The following is a 13,767-nucleotide window of genomic DNA, read 5'->3' as shown; positions in this document are numbered from 1 at the left end:
GAGGATGTAGCAACGACCATGTTAAATTTGTCGAAGTCAGCGTTGAACGTAAAATTCTTCGGTAAAGATCATAAATCGGAGATGCCACTTAGAGTGGTGATCAATGAGAACTTGGGACTTGGCAGAAGGTAGTCTCAGTGTTTCTTCAAAAAGGTTTAAAACTTGCAATTCTAGATAAGTCTTCGTCACTGAGAAATTCAAGTGAGTTGATCACGACACTCGAAGGTCATCATGGAAAGGAAGGAGATGTGTTGTCAATGGACATCAAGGATTTTTATTACACATTAGAGGGGAGTCGGCTGTTGGAAAGGGTAAAAGGGGTGCTTGAAATGAATTTGGTAAGGTTCCAATCGCGGTCACACATTTTGGTGGACAGTTTTCTTGCCATTCTTGATTATTACTTGCAGTCAACGATAGTAGAGTATGAAGGGAAAAAAGTATTTACAGAAAGAGGGAGTATGCATTGGGTCGAGTGTAGCACCGGCGTTAGCGGAAATTTACCCAAATTCTTTAAATTGTATTGTATCTGATAGGTTGCAGGAGCTGACGTCGGAGTCTTGTTTTGTGATAGAGACGTGTCCTCGACTGTTCATTTTTCTTCTACTTTGAAACTTTCCTCTTTTCCTGCCTCAGTCTCGGGCTAAGAACAAAATGGTTAAAATCCACCAGCTCGCCTGCGCACTCACTACTTTATCATAAAATAAATTCCCGCCTTATTGTTTTTAGGCGACATGCAGGTTCAATCGCATTAGTGAAAAAATAATGATGAGCCTATAACGAATCTCAATAAATATTCTGACCCCAAAGTATCCTTGTCCCTGTGAGACTGAGCAGGAGAAACGTCACGTTCAATATTCCTTCGCAGATCGCGTAAGTAAATGAGTGCTAGGAGAGGTACTTCGATCTCGTCATTAGCTTGGGACTTAAAACCACAGAATTTATTTCGTGATATCTCTGTTTGTTTCATACTACCAATCGTTTTTGAAATGTCGTTTTTCGCGTTTTTTTTAAGAAGGTCATGGCTTTGCTATCGACAGGAATTTGACGGCTTCGATTATTTCACCGCAGTGGAATTTTTTTCCGATGATCTTTCTTCTTGTTATTTGATAATAGACCTATTGCTATATTACCCAAGCATAAAAGAGAACGCAGGGATTGGTGTTCCACGCGCCGCACGCACGGCCTCAGCGGTAGTAACTTTTCTAAAGCAAATACCTAAAACAAATGGCATCTTGCACGCGCGTTCGTCAGCGCTTTATTTATTTATTTTTTTTTACTTCGAATGTGGAACACCAATCCCTGCATTCTCCTTGATGCTTGGGTAACATAGCAAATGGAGCCGCGTCTTAGCAGAGGCTGGGTGAAAGAAAGCACTGCCAGAGTCACGGCACCAACTGTGTGGAACCTGAGTCGCGTCTCAACGCGCTCCCGCGCCTGAACCTTCGCAATGTTAACGAAACTACGAGCTCTATGCACACAAGCATAGCCTCCTTTATACTCACAAAGCCTGGCAGTTGAACAAGAAAGCCAGAGTGCCCGGTCGCAGATTTGAAGCTCGATAATCTGGTAGCAGAGAGCATCAAAGAGCCATATCTAGGCGAACCTGGACGTCAGTGAACAGCTTTTGCAGCGGCGAGTACCCGAAACACAACACACTTGTTCGCCCGGTAGTATGTTTCGTCGTCTCGCCGCAACGTGTGTTTCGGCGTCTCGCCGTAGCGGGGCGCCAGTCACGTGGCTCTCCGCTTATTCGTTGTCTGCCACTCCACTTTTCCCATTTCGGCGGCCGCTTCTCGTGGCGATCTGCCAGGCTTTGTCGGTATATAGGAGGCTATGGAACAAGGTATGTCATTATAGCCACATATATTCCTGAATAATGCGCTGACGTAACACGTTACTTTTGAGCTGAGGTAACACGTTCTTTAAGATCTGAATAGCAACTAATCTACTGAGTTATATTTGAGCAAGTTAGGAGTAGCGATATCGAGTTACTCTATTTCAGTAACGTGTACATGCTTGCATACAACGCAACTGAAGAGGCTACGTTGTATTTTTATCTTGAACGAGACGAACTCCTGTGAAATAGCTTCAAAACCTTTCATGCGGGATGTATATTCTAGCGGTTTAAAAAGTTGTCACGAAGTGTCGATAAGTGACGAATAATACGAGTGATCAAATTTTTGTGTTAACTCTATAACATTATAAAATATTAGTCGTGTCGCATATTAAAAAAAAGTGTTACCTTTTTTATGTAAACTACTTTTAGATGCGGCAGCCGCCATGATGGCGAATATCCGAATAGGTGTGATCCTGGTGCTGGGTACATTATGAGCCCTGTCGCACGCGGCTTGCAGAACTCCATATTTTCCGAGTGCTCAATTAAACAGATTACACAATTTATGAGGTGAGTATTCAATAGATATAGTAACTTTTGAACATAATTTGCTTGTTTGCAAGTCTTGCGGTGATCGTATGTTAGAGCGTTGGACCACCGGTTAGCTGTTCAGACTTGAACGTCAGAAATCTGTAATATCACCGTCACGAAAACATCAGAGATAAAAATGTGCTGCGTTTTCTGACGTAGCCAGTCTTCAGGGGATAAATTAAAACATAAGGGAATAAGTTGAACGAAAATGGGGAAAATCTGTTGGTTTTCTCAGACAAATTCAGAAGCGATGTGCTTCAAGCGTTAGGTCCCAAACGGTTATACCCACGTACGCACCTTAAGTGACAGCAGGGTGGGGAATAAAACCAAGATGATTTGAATCGTGATTTAAACCGGACACAGTTTTACTATGATGAAAAGAACTAAACCTTTTCCCAAAAATAATCTTGGAAAAATATTTTATTTACAGCTTTCCTTTCATTTGATACTTCCTAAATAAATTTGTTTTGTGCTGTAATAAACCCTTTCCGTATTTCAGTCTGGCAACTTTGATAAGTATCATCATTTAAAAAATGGCATATGTGCTATACTAATGGCGGCCTTCCGTTTAGTGATGAAGGAAGAAGTTGAAGATGCTCCTAAGCAGATAATTCGATGCCTATACATTTTAGACGTTAGCGCGGCGTGAAGCAGGAATTGGATGCAAGAGCTGCGTAAGCGTTCATTTCTAACTCGGGCCCTGTCCATCTCTTAGTAGCACACACTGGGCTTCAAACCCCTTTGATGCATAGAGTTTTGTCAAGCTGGGCTTGCACTTCGTTCTCAATGGTTGCATCTTTTTCGCCATCGACACTGAAAGAGATTGGAAAAGAACTGTACAGTGAAGGGCGCGCGTTCTCGTTTACCGTTGACTTGCGAAAGTAACGGTACCCCATAATATACTGCAGACCACAGGTTCATGGCCGCCATTAGTACGGTAAAAGTTAAACTGCCATTTGAGTCACCAGATGGCTCTGAATTCCGGAAAGGGTCTATTAAATAATCATCAACTGAGAAATATTTATACCAGGCTGGACGTAAGTAAAAGGAGGTTACGTAATTGAAAGTGGAAGGTAGAAAGGAAGCTCACTGCTTCGATCTGCTATTCTTAACAAATTGGAGCATTGAGGTTTCTTTCTACCTCCCCCTTTGTTCTTCAGTTCCACAACGTCTTATCGCAAATTAAAGGGGCCATGAAACGAATTTTGGATTGGGATGAATGATTTTAAATTGGGACTTTACTAATCGCATATCGTTTAGTTGGCCAAAAGAAAGAGGCTAGAAAGTCAAAAGCCAGCTTTTCGGTACGAACATTTGAAAATATAGCGAACTATTTTGTACCTTCTTGCCTTCGAAAGCTCTCCGCCTTTTCACTATGATACATCCGCGGTTCCAAAAGCGCGTCACCGGCGCCAAACTGACGTCAGCAGAGCCCAGCTCACGCATTGGACACGAGAACTGCGTCACTCGGACGTATCCGCTCGTCAACAATCAATCCGCCGACGAATATTTGGATTCACGTTCGTGGCCAATGAGTGCCCTGACAGAACTTATTGTCACTGGGGAATGACAGGTTCTATGGGGGGATCGGTGGCCGAGTGGTTTAGCGCACACCAGCTCGGAGCACGTGGAGCGAAAGCTCGCGCTGCAGAACCCAGGGATCCTGGGTTCGAGCCCCACCCCTGCCCGTTTCGATCTGGATGAGCATCGTACCGGCGTGCGGTCGTGTGTCACTACTGCGTGGTGCACGTTAAAGACCCCAGGCTAGCGGCTGTACCGCACTGGCTAAATTTCTCATCTACAGCTGGGAGACTCGTCGCCCCTGTGAGGCAGACCAAGTTCTAGGCTGTATAAACATACACACAACCCAATTATTACAGGTTCTATGGTGTGCATAAAAAGCACGGTGGAACCACGAGTCATCGCATCGGTGCCGAAGGAATGTCACGACCACGTGATTTCACAATTTGTATTTGAGTTGAGGAATAAAGCTAAGGAGGAAGAAGTAGGAAAATCGTTTCATGACCCCTTTAAGGCCTAGTCCACACATCACCGTTTTCTTACGTAACGCATAAGTCACCGAAGCATTCGTGTCCCAAATGTCGCGTGCCGGGCTATCTCCTGTTACTAACAGCCACGTTCAATATAAAGCACAGATGTCAAGTTTAATTCTGGCGTAAGCAGACGTAAGTTTTTGTAACGTAGCACAACGTAAGAAAAAGGGCCTGTGCAAACTACACTGAATCCCGAGAAAGTAGCGCCATTGCCTTCCCTGCCTGCTAGCCGGGAACAAAGAGATACTAATGGCCCGTTCACACGATGCATTTCTCTCGCACATCTAGTATCGCAAAACGTAGTTTCGCGAAATGGTTCCGCCGTCTGAACGAGTCCGAAAAGGACGCGCGCATCTAAAAAAAGTTGCGCGCACACCTCGCTTCTGGAGCGAGCTTTTGCTAAAACTTTGCCGAGTCCTGTCAATCACTCTGAGGGCGCCGCCAATGGCCGCTCAGAAACGCTCACACGTGGCTTTTGAGCGGGGAGCGAGCTGTTTGAGAAGACCACTTCACTGCCGGTGTTGTAGCCGAGCCAAATCCGAAAAAGCCGAAACCACGAACGATGGATACTGCCGGCGCTTCCGCAAGCACGTGAAGCACCACTGAAGGAAAAGTGAGTAGCATATCGGAAAAAAATCCAGCGATGGGCGAAGACAATTAGGCCTCATTCATACAGCCGGCGTCTCGCTCCGTCCCGGCGAAAGCGCCGTGGGCGCCGTGCCGAAAACGGGACAGTGCGGGGACGGAGGAGTGTTCGAACCAGCGGCGGCGGAGCTGCCGGCGATGCTGGCGGCTGTGCCCCCTTATATCGGGCGGTGTTTAGAATGTGGCGGGAGATGGAGAACACGACGCTGAATGGCTAATGGTGATGATGATGATGTTGGCTTTCAACTGAAGCGCCACTTTATGGTCAACACCCAAACTATTTTCGCGAGTCTAAACGTCATCGTTGTTGCACGTGAAGCGGTACGCGTGAACGAGCACATTTCGCGAAACTTGAGTGTCGCGAAACTGTTGCGCCCCTAAAAGATGCATCGTGTGAACAGACCTTAACATACAGAAGACCGAAACCACGCAATGCGGTTGGCTGGATAAAACATTTTATTTAGACTCTGTGCAAATGGTGGCGATGGACTTGGTCACTGTGACAAAAGACTAGACGTCTTCAGCGCTTAGCGTACAAGGCAAAACAAAACAAATACACAAAGGGGGGCACTTCAAAGACATCGAGATGAGCGCACAGGGGGGCTAGAATGGCGGGTGGGGGCGGACATCACTCAGATTGTGTAAGGGGCGCAAAAACCAAGATGGCTGGGCCATGGTCAAATCGGACGTAACCACACGACCATCGCCGGAGGAACTCCTCTCCGAACTAGAACTAGAAGAGTACAAAGCTCCATACAACCGAGAGAGGAGGGTCCACATTGCTCGGGTGCGCCGGTCCTCGCCAACCGCAGCACATCGATTGTGCCATGGAGCGTGATGTCCGATGGCCAGGACCAGCAGCGCAAAACCACCACTTGGGCTCCGGCCGTGGTTGACGCAGTTTCTTATGCCCAACGTCCGAAACCTATGATGTACTAGGCCCATGAAAGAGTGCGCCACCGAACAGTCCCGGAAGTCGTCGGGGTTTGATTCCACCTGCCCACAGTTTGGGCAGTGTGGGTAAGGCACCCTGCCCCAGCGATGAAGGTGATGCTTCGTGGGGAGAACCTCCCAACCCTGGAGCTACTAAAATCATCCACAGATGCATGGAGACGGAGGGAAAGTTGTGAGGGCCATGGAAATACGCTGGCTCGCGCGTGCTTCTCAGCTGTGATGCGAGCTGCGGAGAGTTTCTCCATTATCCGGGTAGGTGGAACATCACGCACTGAGGGGACAGGCAGCGAGTGTTTCAGTTCTTCAAAGAGCTCCAGCGCCGCCCGGTAAAACAGGGACCCTCCACGCTCGGGCAGAGGTTACTCAGTGAGCGGGCAACGAGTACCCGACGCGATGGCCACAAGAAATTGAGCGCCAGGGAGCGAGCTGGGTGTTTCGGCTCGTCTAGTACCCCCATAATGGTGCGGAGGGCCAGAAGACAGGACGCAGTCTCGACACAAAGCATACCTCTGCCCACAAGAGACGTCGGAAAGCGGAGCCCCGCCCGGGTTACCAGCCCCGAGCCTCATTCCAGTAGAACCGGAAAAGGCCGGAGGTGATGTGCCGGACGAGCCGCGGCGGAGGAAGAGCGACGTGGGAGACAAAAGACAGCTGCCCCCAAAAAATCTACCTTCACCAAGTATGATCTGTCGCGGAGAGAGAGTTCGAAGGCTTCCGTGGCAGCAACCTGACGCTCCAGCGCGGTGGAAGCAACATTCCACGTGCAGGGCGCCACCCCACGAGAGTCGACGACGACGCCTAGGACACAAACCTCGGACATGACCTGAAGGCCCGCCGGCGGAGTTAGAGGGGTGCCTTCAAACGCCATGGCTCGATTTTTTAGGTGCTTAAAAGAGTCCCGGAGAGGGCACCGTACTCATGGAGAAGCTGCGCAGCAGCTTCGAAGCTCCGGGAGTTCCGAACGAACAAGCTGACGTCATTAGTGTACGTGGCAACAGCGACGGTGTGCCGGCCGGGAAATGGAAAGCCACGTATCTTCTGGGGGCAGGTCGCCAGATGTCAAAGCAGCGGAACCAACGGGTTTAGGCTGAGGACGCATAGAATGGGGGAAAGAGGGTAGACTTGCCGGACTCCCCGGGTGACTGGAAACGGCTCCAGGACTCCTTCGTTCACTTGTAGGTCGCTGGTCAGATCGCTGTACAATGACTGAAGCAAGGAGATGAAAGTCTCTAGGAAACCGATGGTTCGCGAAATCTTGAAAATAAAGGAGTGTTCAACCCGGTCGAAAAAAGGTGACATACAAGACCACTGTCCTCGTAACACATCCTTTGTTTTTTCCTTCTGCAACGCTTTGACTGACTGACCCGGTCGAAGGCCTTTGCCTGGTCGAGGGAGACGAAGGTCCCCGAAAAGCCGGCGAAGCTTGCGTACGCTAAAATATATTAAGTTATGGACAACGAAGAAAATATATTCCTCCCCGGTTCAGAGCATACGTGCACAGAACTAACGACGTCTGGTAGGGCGAGGCAAAGGCGCATGACGAGCAAAGACGCAACCATCTTATAATCGACATTTAATAAGGAAATGGGTCGCTACGCCGCAGGGTCAGAGGGTACGCCCCGCAAGGTGGACAAGAAGGTCAGCAAGAATATCCCCGAAAGAGACATAAAACTCGGCGGGTAAGCCGTCCGGCCCTAAGGCAGTTCCCGCCTTTATGCCTCGAAAGAACAGAAAAAAAGAGCTTCGTACATGTGGTAGGACGGACGAGGACAGGACCAAGATCGTTGGGACAGGCCGGAAGACTGTTACACAATAGGCGTACGTGGTCCACAAAGGTTCTGGCGCAAGCAGCGGATTCCTAGGAAAAAGGCCATAAATAATTTCTCCAAAAACCGTGTGGATGTTAAGGGTGTCATCAGAAAGGCAGCCATCCGCGAGACGTATACTCGGGACAAAGGAAGGACCGCTTCCTCTGGTACGCGCGTTGCGAAGGCAGTAAAGCACCTCTGGATCATCAACGGGCTGGTCCCGCAGTCGTTGCCCGTCGTGGCCTTGGATGACGCGCGAAAGAGGAGCTGGAAGCGGTCTCGGAGGACTCCCAGCACTTAGACATCAGGTGGGTGGGTGCCCCACCGCGGCGCACAATACAGACACGGCGGACGACTTCATTGAGGGCTTCTGCCGCTCTTCGCCGAAGCCACTTCCCGGCCGCCGTGAAAAAAAGCGAATATCCTACTTCAGAACACCTCTCCGGGAAGGCGACATGGGGGCCGCCGCCTGCAACGCGGAGATGGATTATTGCAAGCCAAGGGCGGCAGCTCGTCGCACACATCTGAAATATCTAGGCGCCATCTGTTCCCGCGCTGGTATAAAAACCCCATCACGTCGAAAACCACAAACACCGGTCGGTGATCAGAAATATAGCCTGCAGCTGTTTGAAAGGGGGCTGCTGTCGACGATCTCAGCCAGAAGGCGTTACCATGGCAATCACCATTTCGGCCCTTTCAAATCTTCGAAGCTTCGAGAGGGTCGCTCTAAAGGCTGGTTCACACATTTGCAACGGTTGCGTTCGCATGCAACCAAAGCGACCGTAACGACCAAAACACCGTAAAAACCGTGACTCATGGATGGCTTCCCGAAACGACCTCTTGAATCGCTTGCCATGCTGTGTACGGCGAACACTTGTCCCGGTGCCTTTGTCATTAAAGTTGTTTCGGTTGCATGCGAACGCAACCGTTGCAAATGTGTGAACCAGCCTTAATCCAGACGCACCAACATCACCATCACGGTGGAAGAAATACATTTAGCTGATGACTCTGGCTGCTGTTCTCGCGGGGAGCCAGCCAACAGATCGTGTTCGGAGCTTTTAGTTCCGATGAGCATCGTGGGTATGAGGTCCCTTCTCAGTGGCCACGGTGTCGGCGGCGTAGCGTGCTCGCCTTTTTTGCGGTGTGGTGGTGGTGTGCGGCCAGTGGCTGGCCTCGTGTTTTGCTTTGGTGCTGTGTCGATTACAGGTACCACCAAAAAAAGTCAAAGTCAAATTAGTCGTTAGTTCTTTATAGAGCAGGAGGTTAGTCTGCCAAAATATGGCGACATTGTTACCCACTGTAGATAAGCAATTTAGCCAGTGCAGTACAACTGCTGGCCTGGGGTCTTTAACGTGCACCGTGCAGTAGTGATACACGACCGATGCCTCCCTTCTGACTGCCCCGACACTTTGCGGTACATATACGTCACAGGGCACTGGCGGGCACTTTGAATTGGGCTTCGTATTTCTATTTTTGCTTAAAAAAACTATGCAACTCTAAAGTGAAACAAATTTTTCGTGATGTTTTGATACACCATTTTGACGCTTAGAGTTAACTTTTTTTTTTTTTGGCGTGTCAGAGGTTTTTTTAAGTCATCGAAACATCAGCACCTCAAATCTCGCGTGCAAGGCTGTTCACTGATTGCCACACTTCATATAAAGCATGGACGTTGCGGTGACTCTCGACGTAAGCAGACTTCACCTTCGTAGCATAACGCAACGCGTAAGCTGAAGGAGCTGTGTGAACCGGCCTTAGCATCAGAAAACGTAAGCAAACGCTCCTGTATGAATGGGCCTTTAAGCGTACGTAAGCTTCGTAACGCTGTGGGAACCAGCCTTAATAAAAACGCAAAAGGATGAAACGAAAACCGGAATACAGGAGGCCGCTTAAGCTTCGCCTTTAAGAATGGAACGCGATTGCTATACATATAAACGCACGCTCGTTCCCAGGCCGGTAACGTGTCTCACTCGCAAACGAAGGGTGGTGGGTTCGAATGTCACTCCTAAAATTCTTTAAATTTTTCTTGAAATTTGTTTTAGGAGTTTCTTTATAAAGTTAAATAATTTGAGACATGCGGCGACCTTTCATTCGTATTACATGTTATGTTTTTATTACGTTCATGCCACGCGTGACGTCAAATTTCACGTGAGCGTTGGGGGTTCCTTGGAATTCCCACTCGAGGTCATGTAGCAGTGATGTCATGACCCTATCGACCAATCAGGTCCCGTCCTACGGACGCCGACGCCGGCTTTTCTGCAGCACGAGCTCGTATACTTCGTTTCAGCTTCGGTCCGAGCGCCGCCGATGTTATGAGCCGAAGGGCCAATCAAACACCGCAAAAAGCGCAGCGTCATTGCGTTCTCTTTGCGCTTGATAAGACTAGCCGGCGGAGGAGCACGCACAGAGAGACGGTGAATACCGGCTGGTCCTATCAACTGCAGAGAGCATGCCATGACGTTGTGCCTCTCTCGCAGTTTGATTGGCCCTTCGGCTCATAACATCGGCCGCGCTCGGACCGAAGCTGAAACGAAGTATAAACGCTATCCCGTTAAAAGTAATTCCTTCTTGCAAGCAGATCAAAACGCGAAAGGAAAAGCAAATAAGGCTTTTTAGCTAATTAAAAGGTAAAGCTGTTTTTTTATATAGTGTGGCGGGGTTTATATAAATAAAAAGTTGTCAATCAAACTGTACTTTATATTTACAGTAATTCTTTCTTACACATTTTTATCGGTGATTAGGCAGATTCACTAATCAATCTTCCATGCTTAAAAATACTGTACTAATAAAGAGTAATCAGTTACAGGTTACGGTGCTTTAAATCAAATCAACCTGGTTTAAATCAAAGGAAATGCGTGCGCACGTGTTCGGCCGAGCAGCCAAGCCAATAATGAGCGGGGCCACTAGTCTGTGGGCGGGGCTCAGAGCGGGCCCTGACCTTCTATGTTCCTAAAATTCCTATATTCACGCCTTGCGGCGTAAATATAGGAATTGCTTTCCCGGAAAATTTATTTTATAGTATACCTGTCCCATCTAGGGCAGTTTAAAATCTTTTTATTTAACTGTTCTTAAGAGCTTACGACCAGCGGTTTTGAAAGCATTGCGTTTTGTAGTTTCTCATAAATATTTTGACTCTGTGCTTTACAGATATTTAAGTGGCGGTCAGCAGTGGTGGTTTTTTTTTGAAGTTTGTTTTAAAACATAGTGTAAACAGTTTAGTCCATTTCGTGATTACAGACAATTAAGTTGTAATTATTATTTGTATAAATCAACCCTGCATAGCCACCTGCCCCTAACCTGTATTGAAGTGATGCGGACGGAAAATCTTCTGCACAACGCCACAGAGCTTCCAGGAACCAAAATGAACGCGACGACTTTATGTGAGAGGCTCTATCCTAACGGAGGATATGTTGCACAGGTAAGACTTCAGAACACAATTAAACCTGTGTTTTTTTTTTCTTTTCTTTTTTTCTTTTTGTGTGCACGACATTTGTATTTGGTTCTGCAAGGTACAATTAGATTGCTCTTAGTAATGAACTTTTCAATAAAAACTTCGATATGAAACAAAAAGAAAACAAAGAAAATCAATGAGAGTGCGGGCGAGTTCGTAAAAGCTTACCTGTTTAATATTGCCACGCGCGTTCGCAATCAAGCACGCCCGTGGCCGAATGGCTACCGGTCTTGGCTCCTACGCAAAGGGTTCGAGCTTCGATGCCTGGAAGAAGACGCGTCTTTTTGCCATTTCTGTAAATGTCGCATTCTGGTGAATTGGAGAACATTGTTGTTTATTCTAGTCCGAATGTTCTACGCGTCGAACATTCTACGCCGATTCTTCCGGCAGCCCACGCGCGCTTACATAAGGGGCTTCGCGTGGCGAGCCAAAGTCAGTCTCTCCCCAGCGTTCGGCTCTGCTGTTACGCCGACCTCACATTGACGTACATAAATAGAAAAGGAACAGTTTCTTTATATCGCGACACACGACATGAGATACAACATTTCCAGAGACTCCTCTCAGTGAGACTTGTGGTGTTTAACTGCGCTCGCCAAACTACGGACATCCACATTCAAGCTACTTACTGCGAGTCGCAAAACATTGTGGAAGTTCTCGTCAGTCATTCGTGAAGGCAGGCAACGGGCAGCGAATTAGACAACTTTATCTTTTTTTTTAGCTTACCGTGTTTTGGAGGGGAAGGGGGGGGGGGGCGCTGGGAGGCTAGGGGCCGCCCGCATGATACCGCCTCGCGGGCCGGATCCGGCCCGCGGGCCGCTGGTTGCCGACGACTGGGCTAATGCATAGACGCCATTTTACCGCCCAAGTCACGCACTGAGTGCGTGAGAGCGGCACGCGCTTGCACGTTCATGGCAACAATGGATGTCTTCACCCTGAGACAGACATGTACCCTAGCGTATCTAGTTTCGTCCGCCTCCTCCTCCTGGCGGTTTCTATCGTGTGCTAAACAGCTTCGCTGGTCATCCGCCTTAACAGAGTGGAATGGGTTATGAGTTTTCTAAAGACATATTTATGTTTCTAAAATCATGTACGTCTTTTTATTGCATCAGACGCCTCTAAGAAAGTATCATGAAAAAATAAAATGAACTGGAAAGAAAAGCAATGATTGCCCTCAAGAAAGCCTGTTAATTAAATGAACTTGGTTTGATTTTTACAGGATCCATTGTACTATCCAAATTGTCGAGTATATTGCTTCAATCCTCAGATTCATAACTATGTTTATCACGCTGTGATAGATGGAATGCAGTGTGCAGAAAGAATGGTAAGCCTAATTTAAATATTTTTTTAAGTAAGAAATCCTTGACCTCATGTGAGGCGAAATATTAGTTTTGAAGATAGGCGTAGTTAAAGTTTAGAATGAAGCATTTTCGATTTCGTGCGACCAGTATATATAGCATAAAAATAACAAAAAGAGTTTTTTTTTTTTTTTTTCAATTGCCATATGTCGCACTTACACTGCAGCTTTCAAGTAACCTTGTATTCCGACCAGCCTGATTACATATCCAAAGAACCCCAAAAGCTTAATTTTTTTTTTTAATTATGACGTGTGATAAGCATTCCTTCGTCAGAAAGGGGTTATGAAACTCTTTTCCGACTTTTTCCTGTTTAGCTTTTCTTCTCAACTCATAAACCGTGCATTCCACCAAACAGTTCAAGAAGACGAAAAAAGGGGAGGCCCCTCTTGCTCGGAATCTGGTTGATGTATCCGGACAGAGCCATTGTCCCCCTAGAAGATTAGCCCGTCGCTCAAAATTCAGACAAAAGTTGCTTTCCCCAACCCGTTCACCCCGAAGCTGACAGTGCTGTGGAAGCTACGTGCTCGTTGGGCCAGCCAGACTTGCCACGTGATCACGCTCCTTCGCGCATACACACGCGCAGAGAATTAGGTCAGGTGATGAATGGGAGGCGGCTGATTGGTCCGGCAAGCGCGTAGCTTCCACCACAATGTCAGCTTAGGGATGAAGGGATTAGGTGAGGTCCGGTTTCGTGTGACGTGCGTTTGGACCTGATGACGCGCTTTGGGGGCCGCGGAGGTATCTCCCTGAAAAGGCAGACAGCTTACGAAGGGGAGGAGGTACGAAATAGTCCGCTGTGTTTTCAAATTTTCGTACCTAAAGTCAGGCTTTTGACTTTCTACCTTTTTCTTTTGGCCCACTGAACGATGTGTTATTAGTAAAAGCCCAATCTAAAATGATTTATCCCAACCCAAAATTCGTTTCATGGGCCCCTTAACAAAGTGAACGCTGGAAACGAGACCAGTCCCTCCTTATCTCTCCAGCGTTCGCTCTGCAAGAGTGGAGAGAGTGTAGGGATCTAAAGGAAGGAGCTTCTCTCGAAATCCTAATACATCATATGAACAAAAAAAAGATAAAT

General features: G+C 47.6%; 1 protein-coding gene across 1 annotated transcript in view; it reads left to right on the top strand.

Moving 5' to 3' along the window:
• The window catches only part of LOC120842142 (snake venom metalloproteinase H1-like), a 68,146-nt gene that overhangs the window by 38,693 nt on the left and 15,686 nt on the right, over positions 1 to 13,767 (top strand). The window contains exons 11-13 of the mRNA XM_040213170.1: positions 2,267 to 2,404; positions 11,166 to 11,301; positions 12,551 to 12,655. Of these exons, the coding sequence (XP_040069104.1) occupies positions 2,267 to 2,404; positions 11,166 to 11,301; positions 12,551 to 12,655 (379 nt within the window). The remainder of the gene's footprint in view (positions 1 to 2,266; positions 2,405 to 11,165; positions 11,302 to 12,550; positions 12,656 to 13,767) is intronic.

Source organism: Ixodes scapularis, unplaced genomic scaffold (genome assembly GCF_016920785.2).
Source record: "Ixodes scapularis isolate PalLabHiFi unplaced genomic scaffold, ASM1692078v2 PGA_scaffold4__175_contigs__length_147842914, whole genome shotgun sequence".
NCBI lineage: Eukaryota > Metazoa > Arthropoda > Arachnida > Ixodida > Ixodidae > Ixodes > Ixodes scapularis.
This window is presented reverse-complemented; position numbering and strand designations above follow the sequence as displayed.